The following is a 23,164-nucleotide window of genomic DNA, read 5'->3' as shown; positions in this document are numbered from 1 at the left end:
AGCAGATATTGTGGTAATCTAAGACTTAGGTGTGTGCTTGTCCATTTTTTCTTTAACTTCCTTGGAAATTTTCACCATCCATGTATGCAATGGTTGGTAAACAGGATACAATGGATCCAAAATTTCCTATTGTACCTGGGGTAAAAGTGAGATAATTCTGAACAAGTGTCTGAAGGATTTTCAGTTCTGAAGAAGGGTCACTGGACTCGAAATGTTAAGTCTGCTCTCTCTAGAGCTGCCAGACCTGCTGAGCTCTTCCAGCAATTTCTGTTTGTGTTTCTCATTTCTGGCATCCATAGTTCTTTGTTTGCTTGTGTGTTTGTGATAATTCTGATTTAGGATGAATTGTGTAAAAATGATATGCTATCTGGACCCCTTGTACTTTGTGTGAACTATGTGCATTCTTGTACATGTCCTCATGTTGAATGCAGAATAGGATCAGATTGAATGACGCACAAAGGATAAGGTCAGCTTAGGTTTGTGCTAAGACAATTATCATTCTTCCCTGAAAAATCACAGTGACAGACATCTCTCATTTTCTATCACATCTCTAGAGGCCTTTTAAGAAGGGGCCAGCTGCAAACAGCAGTAATTCCTTCATCCATTCCAGTTGGTGCCACATTGCACTCAATAATTTGGAATATTAATGCCGAGAATGGCATTGGGCTTTGCTTGGATCCATTCCATCTGCCTCAGTCCTCAATCTCTTACTTTGAGTGTAACGCAAATAGAGCAACTTTTTCTGCAGACTTCAGTCTTCAGGATCTGAAATTCAGCTTTTTTTTTTATTGGCGGGCTTTCACTCTCAAATGTTAGAGTCTGTGATTATTTGTCTTCTGACCCCTCTTGTGCTGCTCGCACAATGGTCAAAGGACCACCACAGATATTAAGAATCTAGATTAAAGAACATAAGAAGTTAATAGGGGCTTTCTCAGGTTGTGAAGATGTGACCACAGCAGTGCCACAAGAATCAGTCCTAGGCCTTAAACGTTAATGACTTGGACGAGGTGGCAGAGTGTAATGTTGCCAAATTTACTGACAAAGAAGAATTGGTGAAAGTCCATGTTGTGGCGTAGACATAAGCAATGTTTATGGAGTTATAAATAGGTTGAGTGAGTGGGGAAAAAAATTGCATATGAACTTTAATGTAGGAAAGTGAGAGGACATGCACTTTGACAGGAAATATTCCAAGGATGGCTGTTGTTCAGATGGAGAGAGACACAAAAAGTGCATGCTCTCTCCCTAAGGACACTCAAATGTTAACTTAGCCATGGAAGAGTGCAGAATCAGGTATTATGACACACATCCCCACCCCTCCATCTCCATGGCCCACTGCCTGAACCTGTTTATGGTCACATTGGCTGGGCCCAGGAGCAAACCTGGTCCTCCAGTCAGCCTATCTCCTCATCACAGCATATCCATGAACAAGGAATATAGAGGTGAAATGAAACTACAAAAAAACTAAAGGCAAATTCTTTAGTTAACAAAACAGGAACTGCAAATGAAAGGAAACAGTATAAATGTGGAACATAGCTTCATCGAGGCCATTTGTGGTTTCTACAAATGATCCTATTCAAACATTTATTGCACACAATATTCTCTATCCCATATGTTTAGTTGAAAGTGGAAGAACCTCTTTCAGAGATGCCACGAATGGAACTTCTGCTGCTGGAAAATAGAACTAATTGCCAAAGTTTATCCAGGCAGTGGATACGGGAGAGGAAATAGAGAGTGTGCAACTGCGGCTGTTTTAAAGGGCACAAATGGAATTTCCTTTAAGTGGCAATTGTGTGGTTCCAGATCCCAAGTGTCCTGCACTTCAGGCCAGTGCCAAAGTTCAATGTACAGAGGTCAGTTCATCCAGAAGTTTACTGTCCGCTTGAGTTGCCTCAATCTCCTGTGCATTTTTGGATTCAAGTACCATAATTTGGCAGAGAGTCAAATTTTAAAGTTGATCCCATCCATCTCCAGGGGCTATCATTTCTTCTGGGAAGGTTGAGGAGCAAGGTGGTCTCCTATTTTGCCAGAGGCCATGAGTGGTAGGGCTGGGTAATGCTGATGTTTTTCTTGATGGACAGTCCAGGCAAAGCAAGGTATGCCCCAGTATTATTTTATTCTTCTTCCACATCTCCTCTTCACTCCCATCTCCAATGAGCAGCGACAGTCCAAAAGGAAAAGAGTACAAAATAGCTCCCACCTTTCAGTATGTTTGGGCGACACGGTGGCTCAGTGGTTAACACTGCTACCTCACAGCACCAGGGACCCAGGTTTGGTTCCACCCTCCGCCAACTGTCTATGTGGAGTTTGCACATTCTCCCCATGTTTGCATGTGTTTCCTCTGTTATCTCCAGTTTCCTCCTAGACTCCAAAGATGTGCAGGCATGGTGGATTGGCTATACTAGATTGACCATAGCTTTCAGGGATGTGTAGCTTATGTGGGTTATAGGGGGGTGGGTCTAGGTGGGATGCCCCGAGGGTCGGTGTGGACTTGTTGGGCTGGAGGGACTGTTTCCACACTGTACGGATTCGATAATTTTATGAGGTTACTTCCAGCACAAAACACTTTCGACGTTGAGGTTATTGTTGCAGTTCCCTGTGTTCCTCTTGAAGATGTTGAATGTTTTAATTTCAAATATCCAGGGCAAGATTCCAGTGTCATTTTCACCTCTCCAGTTAACAGCAGTCTTGCGATTGGTCTGCTCCCAGCCTCTCATACAGCAGGAGATGCTGAAGGTTCTTTAATCGAACAATGAGTCCAGCCAATGATGCCTGTTATTTAGAAACAGGAATCTCTCTCCTATTCACTTCCACTGTATTTACAGCCCCTGGAAGCAAGATTCATCTGCTCAGAATCAATAATGATACCTCATTGTGAGGGAAGATCTTTTCTTCTCCCACTTTCTGCCCCAAGCATAATAATTAGTCCTTTTTATGCCTGCTTTTTTCAATAATCTTGCTTCAATATACATGTACATTATCGTGTTATGATCACTTTAGTCTGAGCACAATTTCAGCACTAAATAGTAAAGCATTAATTGTCCTATGTTGCAGTACCAACAATTGGTGACTTGTGATTTGAGTAGACTGATGTCACTAACTGTCCTTTCTAATGTGGGGCTTTAAGGTGGAAGCTAAATCCAAGCCTCCTAGCTCAGAGGTAGTGACATTGACACTACACCACAGGAACTCTTACTTTCCATACTGGATCTAAGGATTTGATCAGTTAACAGTGGTACAGGATAAACCACTCGGGTTTCAATGAAAAGGGATACTTGACTTACACAAGATTTAGTTTAATGAATGAGAGCAATAGGTACAAGTGACACTGGGAATATAAGTGTAATTATAAAACGATCAGGAAGCAGAGTTGACACCTCTGAGTCCATCAGAAAATCATGCTGGGCTCCAACCAAAGATCCTGACACTGTCAGATTGTGTAGAGTTTAATGCAATTTCAACATCAACTCTTTCACAGCCATTAGCTCATATTTCAGTTCCATTGTCCACAAGATAATCACAGAAAAAAAATCCAGATATAAATATTTTTTGACATCAACATACAGAGTGATCATCTCACTCTCCAGTGCTTCCATGCCTTAAATCAAGATCATCAGATCAGGCTAGGGGTTGATGGCTTATTTTAAGCAAAGCAATTCTTCAATAGTAAGCTTGTGAGAGCAATGGAAACTGATGGAATTTTCAGATTTTCCCACCCTCCAAAAGGAGCATTGATATCACCATTTTGGGCTGGGAGTTACCTTTGAATTTCAATGTTTGAATGATAATTTGCTGAAGCAGTTGTCCACCTGCTCGAGCCCATCTAATTTCTGCATGACTGAATCAACAAAGTGAAAATTGGAACATGGGCACACAATCCATTCCAATAACTTAATGCCCATTGGGTTAAGATGAACACTTCCTGGACCTTTTCCAATCTATTAAAGTATACCCTTCCAGTAAACCTCCTCCAACACACGTTCCTGCAAAAATTCCATCCCCTATTCCCAATTCCTCCACCTCGGCCACATCTGCTCCCAGGATGAGGCATTCCACTCCCGCACATCCCAGATGTCCAAGTTCTTCAAGGACCACAACTTTCCCCCTGCAGTGGTCAAGAACGCCCTTAACCGTGTCTCCCACATTTCCCGCAACACATCCCTTACACCCCGCCCCTGCCACAACTGCTCAAGAGGATCCTCCTCATTCTCACACACCACCCCACCAACCTCCGGATACAATGCATCATCCTCCGACAATTCCGCCACCTACAATCCGACCCCACCAACTAAGATATTTTTCCATCCCCACCCTTGTCTGCCTTCCAGAGAGACCACTCTCTCCGTGACTCCCTTGTTCGCTCCACACTGCCCTCCAACCCCACCACACCCGGCACCTTTCCCTGCAACCACAGGAAGTGCTACACTTGCCCCCACACCTCCTCCCTCACCCCCATCCCAGGGCCCAAGATGACTTTCCAAATTAAGCAGAGGTTCACCTGCACATCTGCCAATGTGGTACACTGTATCCACTGTACCCGGTGTGGCTCCCTCTACATTGGGGAAACCAAGCGGAGGCTTGGAGATCGCTTTGCAGAACACCTCCGCTCGGTTCTCAATAAACAACTGCACCTCCCAGTCGTGAACCATTTTAACTCCCCCTCCCATTCTTTAGACAATATGTCCATCATGGGCCTCCTGCGGTGCCACAATGATGCCACCCGAAGGTTGCAGGAACAGCAACTCATATTCCACTTGGGAACCCTGCAGCCTATTGGTATCAATGTGGACTTCACCAGTTTCAAAATCTCCCCTTCCCCCACCGCATCCCTAAACCAGCCCAGTTCGTCCCCTGCCCCCACTGCATCACACAACCAGACCAGCTCTTCCCCTCCACCCATTGCATCCCAAAACCAGTCCAACCTGTCTCTGCCTCCCTAACCTGTTCTTCTCTCACCCATCCCTTCCTCCCACCCCAAACCACACCTCCATTTCCTACCTACTAACCTCACTCCACCTCCTTGACCTGTCCATCTTCCCTGGACTGACCTATCCCCTCCCTACCTCCCCACCAATACTCTCCTCTCCACCTTTCTTCTTCTCTCTCCATCTTCGGTCTGCCTCCCCCTCTCTCCCTATTTATTCCAGAACGGTCTCCCCAACCCCTCTCTGATGAAGGGTCTCGGCCCGAAACATCAGCTTTTGTGCTCCTGATCCTGCTTGGCCTGCTGTGTTCATCCAGCAACACACTTTATTACCCTTCCAGTAAATTCAGTTTTCCAATAACCATGCTCGTAATACTCAATGAAGCAAGTAATGTTTACACTGTTTCCATCTGTCAATGTTCTTTACCGACCTCCATACCAGCTCCCATTACACCATGAGTTGCTTTTAGCCAAACTATTTTCACACACTCTCAAACCTATTATCACATTACATGATAATAAAATGTGAGGCTGGATGAACACAGCAGGCCAAGCAGCATCTCAGGAGCACAAAAGCTGACGTTTCGGGCCTGGACCCTTCATCAGAGAGGGTCCAGGCCCGAAACGTCAGCTTTTGTGCTCCTGAGATGCTGCTTGGCCTGCTGTGTTCATCCAGCCTCACATTTTATTATCTTGGAATTCTCCAGCATCTGCAGTTCCCATTATCTCTATCACATTACATGGGTTGTTTTCAGCACAAACCACCGATTCTCTGCTACTGTCAGCTCCCATTATCACTTATTTAGCTTCTCTTCTGTTCTGACCTGCCATCTGTGATCCCATTGTTTACCTACCCCTTTCATATCGCTCTCTTTAGGCTCCATCTCCACCTATCCACTCACCTCTCTCTTCACCATCACCAGCAGCCCCCACCTTGTCTTCAGCCTAAATATCACAGTATCCTAACTGCTATCAGTTCTAAGGAAGATTCGCTGGGCTCAAGACATTGACTTTGCTTTCTTCACACAGATGCTGCCAGACCTGCTGAGTTTCATCGCTAATTTCTGTTTTTGCTCTGGTTCTCCAGCATTCACATTTCTTGGTTTTATTTCAATGGTTCCATTTTAATCAGTTCACTTCACAAATATAAAATTTTACAGTGTGACAGGATATGGAAGAAAAAAAGTTTTAATCATCATAGTTTAGCACAAGGAAACTTGTCTAAGATAACTCATGCATGAATCAAGTTGCCCTATGACTTACTTTTGTCCTTCACCTCTGGAACCAAAGATTGAATCTGATCATGAAGGAGAATTATAATCTCCTGTGTATGCTTTTACAACAAAACTAACCAATACAGATTCAGCCCAATTTGATATAAATCCAGGAAACAAAATGTTACAATATACTGCAGTAATTTAAGATAATAAAATATAATTGAATTCACCTAGACTATAAGGTAGGTCACATTGCTCAACTGAACTCATTTCTGTAAACCCAATGATGTCGTATAGAGGGACTTGCATCATGTGTCTTAGCTATGATGCTCTGCCTAACTTTAAAGTGTTCAATACCGTGGGAAGTATTTGATTCCACACTGATAGGCTTTCAGTGGATTTGGAACAAACCTTTAGAATATTATTGTCTATTAAGCAATGCACTTTTGATCAATACAAGATTATATTGTGAAACAATTTCACAGTTTAGCTTCTGTAACTATATCTAATAATTGAAATTAGATACAGGCAACGCTGCAAAACAAGCTTTACGCTGGTTCTGGTGACCAGGCAATCTCTGTGAAATCATGCAAGAAGGTAGTTGCCAAGCTAACAAAAAAAAAGGCTAACACATTACATTTTTATTAATACAGTACTCTTGTGAAAGAGATTGCACAGTTTTACACCAGTTACACTGAGGATAATTGCTTTTGATACCAAGTCATGTTGCATTTAAAAATGTTCCATTTAAACTATAATTTGAGATTATAATCAGTCCTTCCTGCTCGCTAACAGCTTGGCATAGATTTTTAAAATCCCCATGTTGGAATATGTAGTGACATATGTGTTAAGATTTGAGCCGAATAAGAATGCAATGCATTCCAACACGAGAGCTCCGATTCAAGTTTAGCTCCATCATATAATCTCAGCTACATTTTCACCAATTTTCTTTTATTTTCAAAAAAAAGCTTTGAATTGATTACCTCGTATTTATGTCATGAAAAAATACTTCATGAGAGGAGCAATGTGGGACACTTGTTCAGGATTTCATTGAAGGGTCAGTTTTGCATTTATGTTACAGAAAACTTTGTATTCATAAGAATGAAGGAATGTCTGACTGCAGACATTTACTTACATAGTTTTTAATTTGACAATTATCGATTGCTGACCTTTTAAATTCTTCATCTAAATTTCTGAATTTCAATTTTCCAAAGGGTGCATTGATGAGAATGAGAATTTAATGATAATACAGTGTGGAGTTGGATGAACACAGCAGGCCGGGCAGCATCTGAGGAATGGGAAAGCTGACGTTTCAGGTCAGGGCCCTTCTTCAGAAATGGGGAGGGGGAAGGAAATCGAGAGAGGAGGGGTGGGGTTGGGGAAGGCAGGTGAGATGGTGATAGATGAGCACAGGTAGCGAGTGGTGTGGATTGGTCAGTGAGGTGGGATGAGCGGATAGGTGGGAGAGAAGATGGACAGGTGTCAGGTCAAGAAGGTGAGGATGAGAGGAAAGGTTGGTCATGGGATGACGCCAGGGGTGGGGAGATTTTGAAACTGGTAAAGTTCACATTTCGGCCATTGGGCTGTAGGCTCCCGAGGTGGAATATGAGGTGCTGCTCCTCCAGATTATGGGTGGTGTTATTGTGACCTGGAGGAAGCCCAGGATGGATATGTCGCCCAGGGAGGGGGAGGGGGAGGGGGAGTTAAAGTGGTTCCTGACCTGTAGGTGTTGTCGTTTGTTGCAAACAGAGCACAGGTGCTCTACAAAGTGGTCTTTGCGTCCACCTGGTCTCACCAATGTACAGGAGGCCTCATCGCGAACAGCAGATGCAATAGACCACATTGACAGATGTGCAGTTGAACCTCTGTCACCCCATTAACCTCTGTATCCGACATATTGTTCTCTGCCACTTCTGCCACCTATAATCCAACCCTCAAAACCAAAGATATATTTACTTGCTCTCCCATACCTCTCATAGAAACCGTTCTTTCCATGGCTCCCTCATCCGCTCCACACTCCCCACGATCTCCACTATCCCGCGCACATTTCCCTGCATCCAAAGGAAGTGCTGTACCTGCTCCTACTCCTCCCCCTCATCTCCATTCAAAGCACCAAACAAACCTTACACATCAGACAGAGGTTGGGTGACATATTCATCCTGGGCCTCCTTCAGTGTCACAATGACACTACCTGGAAACTGGAGGAGTAGCACCTCATATTCCATCTCAGGAACCTACAACCCAATGGTCTCAATGTGGACTTTACCAGTTTCAAAATCTCCCCACCGCTGGTCTCATCCCATGACCAACCCTCCGCCTCATCCCCACCTTCTTTACCTGACACCTGTCCATCTTGTCTCCCACCTATCCGTTCTTCCCTGTCACTGCCTACATGTACTCACCTATCACCATCCCAACTACCTCTCCTAGCCCCACCCCTCCTCTATTTATTTCAGAGGTCCCTTCCCCCTCCCCCATTTCTGAAGAAGGGTCCTGACCCAATTTTCCTGCTCCTCTGATGCTGCCTGGCCTGCTGTGTTCTCCATTCTGTGTTATCTGACTCCAGCATCGGTTGTTCTTACTATCTCTGAAGAATTTAATGTATTTGCTAAATTTTTGCCCAGCATTTGTTGTTTAACTTCAGGCTGTTGCAATAAGGCCAGCATGCTGGCTCAGTGGTTAGCACTGCAGCCTCACAGCACCAGGGACCCGGGTTCAATTCCAGCCTTGGGCAACTGTCTGTGCAGAGTTTGTACATTCTCCCTGTGTCTGTGTGGGTTTCCTCCTGCAGTCCAAAGACGTGCAGGCTAGGTGGATTGGCCTGTCGTGTTCAGGGGTGTGTGGGTTTTTGGGGGATGGGTCTGGGTGGGATATATCAAGGGGCAGTGTGAAATTGTTGGGCCAAAGGGTCTGTTTCTACACTGTAGGGAATCTAGTCTAATCAATCCAAGAGTAGAAATGTGCCATGTCAAACTGGCCCTTCGAAATTTAGTAGGGAAAAGAGTAAGATACTGAAGGACATTGTGAAGTATTCTACATTTTGAGCAGGCTAGTTTAGCTGAAGCTGTAGGGATGTGGATGATGGGAGGAGCAGTGGTGAGGCAAGGTGGGCTATAGGCAGTGGTGGGGTGAGGCAGTGCAGTGCAGTGGTGGTTAAAAGCTGAAAGCTTAAGCTACAAAGACTTCAACTAAATGAATGATACAATAGGGAAGCAGAGAGTGAGGGTAAACAGAATGAATAAAACCAGGACTTTGACAAGGATTGGACCTTTTCTGTCTGAGTGTCTGGTGAAAAGGCAGATCTGTTTTCAGGTCAGATGCATGACTTCTGAACTAGAAGGCCTTTACCAGTGCAAAGCAGTCAAGGGCTTGCCTCAAGGTCCCCAGTCAATTAGGGAGAGCAGATAGGATGGCACAGTTATCCTATCAAAAGAGGGATTTCTATTGAAAGGGTACCTGGTGAGTTGCAGAAAATCTCAGCAACATTTAGATTTTTCAGGTATAGCAAGCACAGAAATGGAGAGGGGACTTGGGAAAGCAACCTCACCTCAACCCCTTCCTTCCTCTGAGAGTCTCACTCTGACCTGGATGTCCAGCTGAACAAGCTAAGAGGATTATGTGGGTTGAGTTCTGTCACAGATCAGTGAGAGAGAACAATCTCTGTATTTGATTAGGTGAGGATAGGAGCTCCTAAAGATGTCAACAGAAGCAGCGTGCCCCCTCCTCCCTGGACACACAAGGCTCCAGGGTAACAGGAGGGCATAACAGGCACATGGAACAGAACTTCCACCAGCTCTCCAGGAATCTTTTGTACTGTGATACCTAGTGGCGCACTGCCTTCAAATAATCCATTTGATGTTTATCCCCATTGCAACAATAGTTCCAACTTCTTTACTGAAGCATAAAATTTAAAGACTCATATTAGATAATGAATAGACTTGAAAATTGGTACTTTAAGAGGGTGAAGAGTCAAAAAGCACAAGAGACTTATTATTTTGAAAAACTGTCTTCAATAGCTTGCAACAATATATCTCTGGTCAGCATACCTTGTAGCTGGACTGTTTCTTTTTGCTGCAGGAATGTTATATCCTCATCTGAATATACAACACTTGAAATTTAGTCCTGGCCTGTTGTCCCCCAACATCCATGTCTTAGATTTCCTGCACAAATAAAAGCCCTATCCTTTCCTCCAGATAAGCCATTGCTAGTGCTCACACTTTCTTGCTTTTTGCTGCAAATGTTAGCAGCAATCTACCATCAGAGGCTGAATTAGGTGCCCAGACATGTCAAGAGAACTGATCCTCTGCATGTAGTCACTTTGTTTTTGATTTTGCTTCCATCCAGCCGGATCTTGGTGGCTATTCCCTCTACTCTGTGGAGAGGCAGAAATAACTAAGGAGAGGAGGGGTGGGACTCCGGAAGGTGGGTGGGATGGTGATAGCCTGCAGCCCAATGCCCCAAACGTGGACTTCACTAATTTCAAAATCTCCCCATCCCCAGCCTCATCCCATGACCAACCCTTCCTATCATCCCCACCTCCTTGACCTGACACAAACTGTCCATCTTCTCTCCTATCTATCCACTCCACCCACCTCAGTGACCAATCTCCATCATTCCTTACCTGCATTCACCTATCACCACCCCAGCTACCTTCCCCAGCCCCACCCCTCCCTTTTCTATTTATTTTAGAGTTCCCTTCCCCCTCCCCCATTCCTGAAGAAGGGTCCCAACCTGAAACATTAACGTTCCTGCTGCCTGTCCTGCTGTGCTCCTCTAGCTCCACACTGTGTTACACTGTTGGGGAACCTGTTAAATGACTCCAGTTGAACCGTGGGCTGAAATCCATACTCAAATTTGCACGTTATTACTTCCTAAATTGTTTTAGTTGCTTTGCTGCTTCATGCACAGGGGGTCCCGGCAAGAATCCCAACTCAATCCTGTGAAAGATAGAAACGGGTGGGATCACATCAGGATCCTGATCTGAGATAATTTGCTGGAAGGCTTCCAACCCTCTATCATTTTCTCATCCTACTGGCCCCTTGATCTATCCCCAATCGTCTGGAAAAACTCAGAACAAGAGACAAAATTGATTGCAGGAACGAGAAACAACATTGAAAATTTACTTTGATCTCCCTAATTCTGTAAAGATCAAATGGTTCCTGGCAAAATATTTTGAATTTGCATTGAAAAATTTTGAATGCAACAAGTTACCTATAAAATAAATGTTATATTGTTAATGGCTTGTCTGGCCCAATAGCAGGTACTTGGTAAACATTTTAGAGTGTTCATGCTGAAGCAAGTAATAAATGTCATTAGGAAATTTCAAGCTAAAAGAGAAGATATGGCACCACTGTATAATTGTATAACTGTAATTTGTCATGAAATATTTTCATGTAAAACCAAAATATGGACATCTGTCAAACAGAACAATTAAAATACAATGTATATATATCAAGCCAGAAAACATTCCAGTGATAGTTCTAGTCTGCATGCCTACTCAAAAACAACATAGGAAGTCAAATAGTGACAATGATCCCCAGAAACTTTTTCAAATAACAGGTCCCTTATGTTTTTGCCCACTGTTGCAATGAGGGAATAGACATCAAATGGATTAACAGAAGACAGTGTGCCATTCGGCATCACAGTACAAAAGATACCTCGACCATCAATGAGAACTATTCATTGGCTTGTATGGGTGTAAATTAACTGCTCTAATCTTATGAATGATGATACCCTTGCAATCTGGGACCTACTTAAGGTATTTTGTGACCAATGAAGTTCAATCTTGCTCTGCCGTGTTTCAAATATGGCTATGAGGTATAAGATATAAGCTGACCAGCACCATAGGTTCAATGCAACCTATAAGCAGCAAGTACTCTGTTGTTTAGTCAATATATCAGTGGCCAGTTAATTAGTTTGGAAAGTTATTCAATCGATTTAGTTTGATTTACATCATATCCAATGGGAGTTATGGATCAGTTATTTCTGACATTAAATGACTTTGCGTGCTGATGAAAAAAAATGTATTAAACAATAATTCATCCTCAAATAGTTGGAGGACTGAAAGAGATGAAAATAAAAACTAATTCAACTTGTTTTCTTATGGAAATGGCTATAGAAAATGTATGCTAGGCTCAATTAACAGAAAGGAGAATGGGAAGGAAGAGAGAATAGCCTTTATAATTGTACATTTTGCACTTATTTTACTAACTTTGGGGGAATTTATACAAATGCTTTTCTCATACAGCTTCACACCATGTTATCTCAGATTCTCCAGCATCGGCAGTTCCTGCTAAGTCTCTAAATGCTTGAGTCACTTTACTACAGCAAAAGCAGAATGTGTTCAAGTGTTGAGAGAATAAGGTGTAGAGACGGATGAACACAGCAGGCCAAGCAGCATCAGAGGAGCAGGAAAGCTGATGTTTCTGGCCAAGACCCCTCTTCAGAAAAAGTTACCGAGCACGTGCTGAATTCTTACAGAACCAGGCAGTCCTGAGGATCAGCAATAATGGGAACTGCAGATGCTGGAGAATCCAAGATAATAAAGTGTGAAGCTGGATGAACACAGAAGGCCAAGTAGCATCTCAGGAGCACAAAAGCTGACGTTTCGGGCCTAGACCCTTCATCAGCATCACCTCTGAAAAATGTGATATACTGATCCCATGCCCCATATTCAGAATAAGGAACATAGGAACTGGATGAAGCCACTCAGCCTATTAAAACTTTCTATCTGAGTTTACTTTTGCCAACAAAATGTAAAGGCTGGCTTGCTGGATCTCAATATTGCCAAACTTGTTAAGAAGACTTTTTCCCAGGGTGGAAGAGTCAATTACTAGGAGGTTTTGGTTGAAGGTGTGAGGAGCAAGGTTTAGAAGTGATGTATGAGGCAAATATTTTACACAGAGGGTAGTGGGTGCCTGGAACACGCTGCTGAGCTAGGTAGTGGAAGCAGATACTATAGTGACTTTTAAAAGGAGACTTGACAAATCTATGAATAGGATGGGAATAGAGGGATAACAAAGTGTGAAGCTGGATGAACACAGCAGGCCAAGCAGCATCTCAGGAGCACAAAAGCTGACGTTTTGGGCCTAGACCCTTCATCAGACCCTCTCTGATGAAGGGTCTAGGCCCGAAACGTCAGCTTTTGTGCTCCTGAGATGCTGATTGGCCTTCTGTGTTCATCCAGTTTCACACTTTGTTATCTTGGATTCTCCAGCATCTGCAGTTCCCATTATCACTGGGAATAGAGGGATATGCTCTCCGGAAGGGTAACGGGTTTTAGTTGTGATGGGCAACATGTTGGTGCGGGCATGGAGGGCCGAAGGGCCTGTTCCTGTGCTGTAATTTTCTTTGTTTTTTTGTTCTTTGTTCTCTTTGATTGGAGGATTAAAATTACCATATGGAATAAAGACATCAACAGACTGAATACTGCAAATGAACCTGATGATGATTTTGAAGATCCAGATGATATATGGTCAACATCTAAAGCACAATTTGTCATTGAGCAAATTGAATTCACATCTTTGAAGTAACAACTGACAGAGCTCACTGACCAATTCAAACACAGGTGCAGAGATCAGGAGCACTAGTATGGCGCTACAATAACTGAGCTAGCCAACAAAATAATCAACCATGTGATAATAGGTGATCCAAATACAGGTTTCCAAAACTACCTCCTTGGCCAAACCAGAAGTTACACCATTGAAGCACTGCTGAAAAGCAGACACAAGTACAAAACCGTGCTGCAAGGTTGAAAGAGTAATTAGGACAGACCAGTCTCGCTAGCAATGTGGGCAGAACCACGCTTAAACATTACGCAGCCTTTCATGATATATGCAAGGCATGTGCCTCCAGACAACATCGGAAGTATCAGTGTTGAAAGTGAAGACCAAAACAAATGGTTCAACATCATTAGAAACGACAATTGGAGGCCAAACAGGTTCCGTAGGCCATTGAAATAAGAACACTGAAATAACTGCTCAGAGGCTAATATCCCATCATCAAGTCCCCCTTCATTTATGTGTGTACAGTAAATGCTGTGGCCAGACAGCTCAGGGTCAGTCACCTGAACTGACAGAATTCTGAATCCCCTGTTTACATTAGCCATCCAGGACTCCCTGATTGGCCAAGGTTAACAACCCCAGTCAAGGATCTCAGTCAAGGAGATCCACTTGGTTCCAATCACTATGAACACATAACAGCAATCAACAGATATTGAGCCAAGCTGCACTGTCAGATAATGAAGTTGACCTGGCCACTGTCCACAAGTGTGAAGACATGCCACGTGGTGAATATCATAGAGTGAAAAGCACAGAGATTCCAATGGAAGCTTTTCTTATTCAAATAGAAAGTGATCTTTTGACATCAAGATCTGATGAAAGGGAATGCAATATCTTGAGTTCAGCAAAAACTCTAAGAAAAGTACAATTTTGTCATACATTTAAGTAGAAAGTGGACATTGAGAAGAAATGGGAGATTCCACCTTGACATATGGAAAATATTCCGAAACACACAGCGAATGCCTTGGAACTGTTTGACAAGCAGGCGTTCTTCACAGCAAGGAAGACAATGAAAGAATTCTGCTAAGGTGGTGCAAAGCAGTCCAAATAGAGAATATTCACATCTCCAGTTCAATCCTACTTGAGTGGGGAGTTCATCTGGCAAAGAGGTCAGGCCACAAGGAGTTCACCCGCAGAACCCAATGGCTGGACCAATTTGAGAAAAGGCATGGTATTATTGTCTGTATGGCAGGTAGTGCATATGCAATAGCTGTGGAAAGAATGACACATTTTTGGCTTAGAAACGGTCCTGGTCATGCAATGAACACGTGTACATTTCAGTAGATGAAACCTGACTATTCTACTACTTTTGCCAGATTTTTGCTCATTGATGTTCAATGACGAAATGCGTAATGATGGCAACTGGAGCAAGGAAATCACTGCTACCGCCTGTGTTCAAAAAAGATGGCAAGAAAAGGCTACTGCTTCTTGCAAATTACAAAGTCCAAGCAGGTGGGTTGCTTTGTGAATGTCAAGACAATGCCCAGGCAGCATAAGGCTCACAAAACTTTCTATCTTGAATAAGAAAATTGATAAAACACACCATAAAAGAAGACAAACACTATTATCATTACAGTCAACTGGCCCATACACCATGACCTGACTGGGCTCAAGAGCATCAAGCTGATGTCTTTGCCTCCCAGCACCATGGCTAAGTTCCAATCAATGCATCAGAGCTTGATTAGGAATCTGAAAACCAACTACTGATGACAGCTGATCTCTCAGGTTATCAATGCCATTGCGAAGAAACAAGAGAATAACCCAACTATTGCAAAGACTTTGGTCAGAATGAATGTGGCAGGGAAGGGAGTGATGGAAGAACCGTTAAGAATTGCTCTCACTGTACTGGATTCAAAGCTATAAGAATAAGAAGCAGCAGGTTGAGGACAACAAGCCCAATGATAGTCCTTTTTTTGTTCATGTGTGAGAAAATGGAAATTCCAATAAAGAGAACAATGGAAATGGAAGTGGATGACTGGATATTGCACAACATAATACCATAATGTGATTGCGAATATAGTACCTTCTTCGACTGGAGGAGCCAAAGGTGGACAGTATTCCTGAAGATTTTGATGATCCACTCATTTGCTTGTTTCTCTGGTCAATGCTCCAAAGGCTATTGATATGATCCAGAATTTCATGGTACAGCACAAAAGTACCAAAAACATATTTAACTGCATGGATGACTTGGCAAAATATGTCACACTTTTCTAAATGCAGGATGCTAAACATAACAAAAGTGACAGGTTCTCTAGAACTAATTCTCTACATTTTTGAATGCTTCATATAAGATGTAAGATGTGAATAAATTAAATAGAGGCTCCTTTCTCTTTCACTTACTGCTTTATAATATTTTCATTTGGGGCTTCTTTTGAAACATTGCATATTTGTAAGTAAATCAGGGAATATAGATGCCTCCTTGGCTATCATGAAGCTTCAGTGAACTGAAAGTTGTGGGAAGACCCTCTGGTATTAAACATGGTAGGGTATTAATATAAGTAAGTCCTGAGGAATTGTGAAGAAAACATGGAATTCCAGATATGAGAATGATCGCTGAGCTACCTCGTGGGGATGTAATCTTTGAAATACCCAAAATAAATAAACAATCATCCTTTCAAGCACCTTGTGAAAATAATTGTTCCTCTTGGGAGCCCTCAAAATTATGAAAATACATTCAAAATGATCATAATATACACTCCTCTCCGTATTCATAAATTAGTCAAAATTTTTAAAAATATTGTCAAACAAGATAATCTGAGTTATAGCTTTGTTTACAGCCATGTGATCAACTTCTGCTGAGGTAAATGTACTAGAGGGCCTGAAGTTCAGACAGATACTCGTAATGAAATTCTACTGCACAATTGTGCAAGCAAATCTTTAAGAGATCAGAGAATTAAGCCTCTGAGGTTTCCTGAACAGATGGCTATCCATCAGATATTGAGTCTTCAAAAGTTGAACACATGAACTTTCAATATAAGAAATTAGACATCTATTCAGTTTCAAATGACTATAAGGACTTTGAAACGATATACAAATCACAACATAACATCCAGAGGGACAGATTCTTGGTAGCATTTTATCTCCATTGAAATGAAGTACTCTAATGCTAGTACACACTTAGCACACTGCTTGTTAATTCAACAGTCACAGGCCTGTTAAGGAAAGAGCGCTGTGCTCAACTAACTGTATTAAAAGTGAATTGAACCTAACATACAGACAGCATTGGAAAAAGTCAGCATGGGTATATGAAAGGTTAATCATGCTCAACAAAGCTACTGGACTTTTTTTTTGTTTGCAGATGCAACTGGTAGAATAGATAAACCAGGACCAAAGGATATGGGTATTGAATCTTTAGAAGGTCTTTGATAAAAGCCCTCCATAAATGTTGTTGGGCAAAGCTATTGCAGGTGGGATGCAGGGTAATATGTTGGCATGGATTGAGAGAAAGGGAATAAATGCACATTTTCCCAAGTAGCATGGTTCCACAAGGGATACAACAAGGGTCAGGGTTTGGGCTGCAGCTATTCACCACATTACCTAAATGTGAATTTAAGATCCTCCCCACCCCCTTTAATTTTGACCTCCACTGTCAGCTTGTCCAGCATCATCTTTGCAAACTGCAGCCAATGGGGCTAAACAAAGGGTAGAAAAATGACAATCCTGACTGTTCTGTCACTGCCTTTTTCATTGCTCAATCGAAACCACTGCTCAGCCTGGATCACATGATCTCCACTTAGACAAGGGATTAATTTTATTTCTGTTTCAATCAAATGCCTTTACCAACACTGCATGGATTAGTCCTCAGCTCCCAATCAAATATAAATCAATATATTGCTGAATGGAAGAATATTTTGCAAAATCTTCACAACATTAGAACCTCTGCTTAAATTCAATGTTCATGTTTCAACCTGAATTCAGGACTCAGCTATTGGAATTTCTGCATTAGCAAAACGATCTCAGAACTTAAATTGGAAAATCTCTCAGATGGTTGCCTCATAACCAAAGTTAGCAGGGATTTACAACACAAATAATGCTGTGACTATGATCAAGGTCCCCTCATCATTAATAAAACCTAAAGCAACACTACTAAATGCATATTTCACAGGATTTTACATGCTAATTTATATTCTGTCATCAGGAGAAAGGTGTGAGCAGAAATAGTTAGCAGGATGCACATTCCCAAATCTTTACAATGAAAATATGTCATTTTCGACTGGGAAAGAATAAGAAAAAATAAATAAATTAATACCATAAATATTTTGAATATGTGAGTTACTGCTGCTGTTGCTTGTCTGAACTAAATAGGAACAGCAAATGCATTCAATTTGTAACTATTTACTAAAACTGCACCAACATTTGCATTTAGAACTCTTTTGATGTTCATCTCAAAAGTTGAAAACACAATAATTTGCGGTCAATATGTTAGTACTAACCAAGAAAATATCTGAAAAAAATATAATTTTGTTTATATCTTTAGCGAGGTGTCAGATGTTAAAATTAATTTTCAAATGGCCCTCGGATGAAACAAGAAACACAGCTCAGAGAAAACATCTGTAAAATAAATGTTCAGTAAAATTATTCATAATTAGTAAACAAGGGGTTTCAGTACACTGACAATTACTGCTTTACCCTTTTACAAATTAGGAACAAAATTGCAATACGCCTGAGTACATAAACAGCACAGCACAGATTTCCACCTGTCTATGAATTCTAGATCTAAATAAGCATTGGTTATTCATTTCTGAAATGCTCAAGATTCACAACATCATTTTTAACTGAAGGGCTTATAAACATGAGTCGGCAACGTTTTTGGAACCTTAGATGAGGACAGAGCCTCTAAGCCTGGAAGAAAAGTAATATCTTTCAAACCAGCTTGTTCAACAGGCATCCCGGGAATCAGAATGTCCCCTGGCAAGGAGTCCTACCCAATTGTGCTCTGTTGTACATATCCAGTTCAAGTAGGAGCTGCTCGAAACAGGCTTTGCTACATTCCTATGTTCCTCAAATCAGAGGCTGCTTCTTTGCCATGTTGGTTACTAACAATTCAAAGAGTCATTTGGCTGGACGGTTGGTTCGCGATGCGGAGTGGTGTCAACAGTGGACGGTCCATTCCTGCTCTGGCCGAGGTTCCCATGAAGGATCTTCCTCCCCAGCCTTTCCTCTGGTCAAAGGCACAATGACCCTCAAGGTAAACCACCAACAGGCTCTCGGTCCGTCACGAAACGGCAACCCGCTGACCCTCAGGACTATGGCAACATTTAAATCCAAACTACACTGAGCCATTAGATGGCACATGCCAGGGGACATTCTGATTCCCGGGATGCCTGTTGAACAAACTGTCTCTGATTGGTGGATAAAGGCATGCACATGCAAAGAGAATACTACAGGGTCATCACTCTCTGGGTGAAGAAATCTCTCCTCATCACAATACTAAATGGCTAAAGGTGTAATAGCCCACCATTTGTCCTTGAGCAGCTCGCAAAGTGATTTCTGGGCTGTTGTGACTTCAAGCAGTTCCTTACCATCACAAGTAGGCAAAGGATGATATGTACAACAGAGCACAATTGGATAGGACTCCTTGCCAGGGGACATTCTGATTCCCGGGATGCCTGTTGAACAAGCTGTCTCTGATTGGTGGATAAAGGCATGCACATGTCTCTATCTTTATGGCAGCAAGTTTACTAAACTGATTTGCTATGAGGGAGGGGATGCTTCCTGGGTGGGATGGCCTGGATAAGAGGTGGCAGATGTGCAAGGCCGAGGTGGCTAATGAACACGGGGTCAAGGTTGCCAGCAGAATCAAGGTGGTGGGGTGGCTTTATGGCTGTGATCTAGGCTGAGGCAGTGGGCAGGCCCAGGGTTGACAGCATGGTCAAGGCAACAAGCGTCGAGTCTGAGAGCAGACTGTAGAAAAGAAAGTTTCATCATGAGCATTTGATCATATGGCCTGAAACATTAACTCTGATTTCTCGCCATACATGCTGCCAGAGCTGCTAAGCTTTTCCAGAAATTTCTGTTTTTGTTCCAGATTTACAGTATCTGCAGTTCTTTGGGTTTTTATTCCACCATTAACAGGCTTGACCACCTGTAGAAACCAATTCAAGATGGTGGAGCAGGTTTCCCGAGCCCACACATAGTGTGTGTGCATATGTGACAGTGAGACAAAGAGGGAGACGGTGTTTGATGAAGAGGGAGAGGCAGAGTGTGCGTGGATGGCAGTGGCTGAGAGTGTGTGAGGGTGGAGGGGGTGCGATGGGAGAATGTGGCAAAGAGAATACTACAGGGTCATCACTCTCTGGGTGAAGAAATCTCTCCTCATCACAGTACTAAATGGCTAAAGGTGTAATAGCCCACCATTTGCCCTTGAGCAGCTCGCAAAGTGATTTCTGGGCTGTTGTGACTTCAAGCAGTTCCTTACCATCACAAGTAGGCAAAGGATGATTCCACCAGTGATTCTTCTCACACATCAGAGGCTCCTCATGACTGATCGTGTAGCCAGATTCACAGCTGAATGCCACAGTGGAACCTATTGAGAAGTCCTGCCCATAACGATAGCCATTCACTGGAATACCAGGATCCATACAGGAATATGTATCCACTGTAACACCTGCAGAAACAGAAAGAAAAAATATAAAAATCTCACAAAAAAAACAAAAACTTACACTGCTCATCTATAACCAAATATTTTGTTTAATTTTTTTTCCACAACAGCTGTTTTATGCATAGTGGTTGCTTCCTTTGTAACAAAATATTAAAAGCTCATTTCCCATTAAACAAATCTAAATGAAGCATAAGCTCAATTAAAATACTACAAGGAGCACTTACTTTCATAATGAATCTTGAAACCAATATTGGACCGACTATTATCAGTTGCAAAGAGAAGGTAAAGATAGTTGGTGCTACTGAAAAGAAATTGAGGAACTTGTGTGCCATTGAAAGAGCCAAGAACTGGGGACAGAAGACTTGGACCATCGTGAACTTCCAGAACATCATAATTAACTTCAGTTTGAAACCTATGCACAGAGAGATTTAAATTCATACATAAGTCAATACTACATATTCAAACAAATTTAACTTTTGGACAATAGTTTTTTTTCAAGTATCACCCCAGCATAGTAAACCAACTATAGGATGCAACGTAATAATAATTAGGTTTTTGTAAATGTTTCTATCAAACATTTTTAGTCATTATAAACTAAGAAAGATAGTACAAAAATCATTCCTTTTGATCAGCTATTCACATATTCATGTTTTTGAAAAGAAACTGACCCACTATAATTCTGCTTTTATCTTTCTGAAATCTGCACATTGATTTTCAAAGTAGTCGTGGAAGAATTGTTTTACGAAAACTGATGTGGGATATAGTATAATACCTTTGATTTCATTTGCCATGATATAAAAACTAAGATTTTTCACAATGACTAATTTGCACAATCTAAACTTTCCTCAAAAGCACAAAGAATTTGCTTATCAATTCAGGTAGTCATTCATACACATATTGAGATTTGAAAAAAAAGCTTGTGAGAAGACCTTTCAAATGTTATTTTGATGGAATGTCCTGGTTCAGCTTCAATCACCCACTCACAATTCTGGGAATCTTTATAATATCCAGGCCAGCCTGGTGATAGGATTACTCCATTAGGAGAAGAAAAATGGCCACCACAAGGAGCTTCAAAACAAAAGGAATAAATTTACACCTTAGCATGTTCATATCAATCAAAAGACTAGACAAAGCTGTATCACAACCTTAAATGCAGGAAAGCCATTACAGAAAAACAGGAATTAAGTATACTTAAGAATATCAACATTACAGGAGTAGAAACTTTGAATGTTCCACTATGAATTTCATTAACTATGTTCAAAATCCATATTGGTGTAATAAATAATATCACTTCTGTAATGCAAATTAATCAATTGAAAATGGTAACTGTCACTTAACCAGAATGTGTGACTTTTTTAAACAATCATAATTATGTTAACACATTGAGAAGTAGAATTTTAAGGATCAAAAAACAAGGGAAGGCTATTCAAATCCTCAAGCTATATCACATCAGATTAGATCATTGTTAATCAGCTGTGAAATGCTATTTTTCGATTTTTGTGTTCACATTCTTATCCATAAGAAAAAGGAATTTGAACTCAGTCTTGAAATGTCCATTCAGGTACCTGCAATTTAGTGGAAATAGATTTCTGGAATTCTACTACTTTTGGTTTTGCAAAATTATTTCTTGATTTCATTTCTAAAAGTTTACCTCTGATTTTAGGATGCTCCTAACTTTGACAACTTCTCTTTTGAAATCCTTTACCATATTGAACAGCAAATTGTATTTATTTGACATCACAAAACTTCCAATGACATTTTACAGAAGTGTCATCAAATAAAAATTGACACTGAGCAACTTGAAAAGGTATCAGGATGGATGTGCAAAATCATGGTCAATAGAACCATTTGATAACTGTCTTAAAGAAGGAAAGTTAGACAGGAAGGCAGAGCGGTTTAGGGAGAGAATTTCAAAACTTGATTAGTACCAATGCTGGAACAAATAAAACGAGGAATTCTTAAGTGACCAGAATGGAAATCTCAGTGTATTATAGGAGCAGAGGAGTTTGCAGAACCAAAGAGGGATCCAAAATCATCCAAGAATTTTAAATTTAAGATATTTCTTCATCAAGAGCCAATGAAGACAGAGGTGGTGGGTGAATGGAACTTAGTGTATGTTAGAACATGGAAAGCAGAGACAAAAACCAAGTTGCTGGAAAAGCTCAGCAGGTCTGGCAGCATCTATGAAAGAAAAATCAGAGTTAACGTTTTGGGTCCAGTGACCCTTCTCAGAACTGGAAAGCACAGCATTGGATAAAGTCAGGTTAACGTAAAGTAGGAAGTGGGATGCTGGACTATGTGCAATGGAATCAAGTCCAGAAGTAAGAAAGGCATGGATGAGGTTTTCATCAGCAGAAAGGCAAAAGCAGGGACACAGGGATCATTGTCATATGGAAGTTGAAACACATGGACCAGTTAATGGAAGGAATACATTGTTGGAAGCTCGTGTTCGGACAAAATCTGCATCTCCTTTCTAATTAATTAAAGATTTAACAGGAGGGAGTCAGCCAGGTATTTTAGGTTTGTTTAATACATTTGCATCCGTTGTATGATCCTTTGATCTTTTACTTATAAATTCTGTGTCTTGATAGCTCCTCTCTCACTACATCTGAGGCAGGAGCTTAGAAAGTTAGTGTTTTCAAATAAACCTGATGGACTATAACCTGGTGTTGTGTGATTTTTTGACTTTAACCAGTTGTGAAAGATCTGGTTCAGCCTCAGGTGGTTTGCCAAAGTTGGGGGGCCGGGGGTGGATGGGGGCGGGGGGCGGGGGGCGGGGGGGGGGGGGGCGTGGAATCCGTTTCCACTGGCCAGTACTAGATGTTCGACAAGCAGTCTGACAATGTGAAAATAGTGGAGCACTCAA

The 23,164-nt window shown here is 41.7% G+C and overlaps 1 protein-coding gene across 1 annotated transcript in view; it reads right to left on the bottom strand.

Moving 5' to 3' along the window:
- Positions 1–23,164, bottom strand: part of csmd3b (CUB and Sushi multiple domains 3b) — a 1,751,526-nt gene that overhangs the window by 403,987 nt on the left and 1,324,375 nt on the right. The window contains exons 16-18 of the mRNA XM_048529668.2: positions 21,228–21,366; positions 20,523–20,710; positions 20,116–20,304 (exon numbers count right to left, since the gene is read on the bottom strand). Of these exons, the coding sequence (XP_048385625.1) occupies positions 20,116–20,304; positions 20,523–20,710; positions 21,228–21,366 (516 nt within the window). The remainder of the gene's footprint in view (positions 1–20,115; positions 20,305–20,522; positions 20,711–21,227; positions 21,367–23,164) is intronic.

Source organism: Stegostoma tigrinum, chromosome 5 (genome assembly GCF_030684315.1).
Source record: "Stegostoma tigrinum isolate sSteTig4 chromosome 5, sSteTig4.hap1, whole genome shotgun sequence".
Classification (NCBI taxonomy): Eukaryota; Metazoa; Chordata; class Chondrichthyes; order Orectolobiformes; family Stegostomatidae; genus Stegostoma; species Stegostoma tigrinum.
The sequence above is the reverse complement of the archived record's forward strand: the minus strand, read 5'-3'. Positions and strand labels throughout refer to the sequence as shown.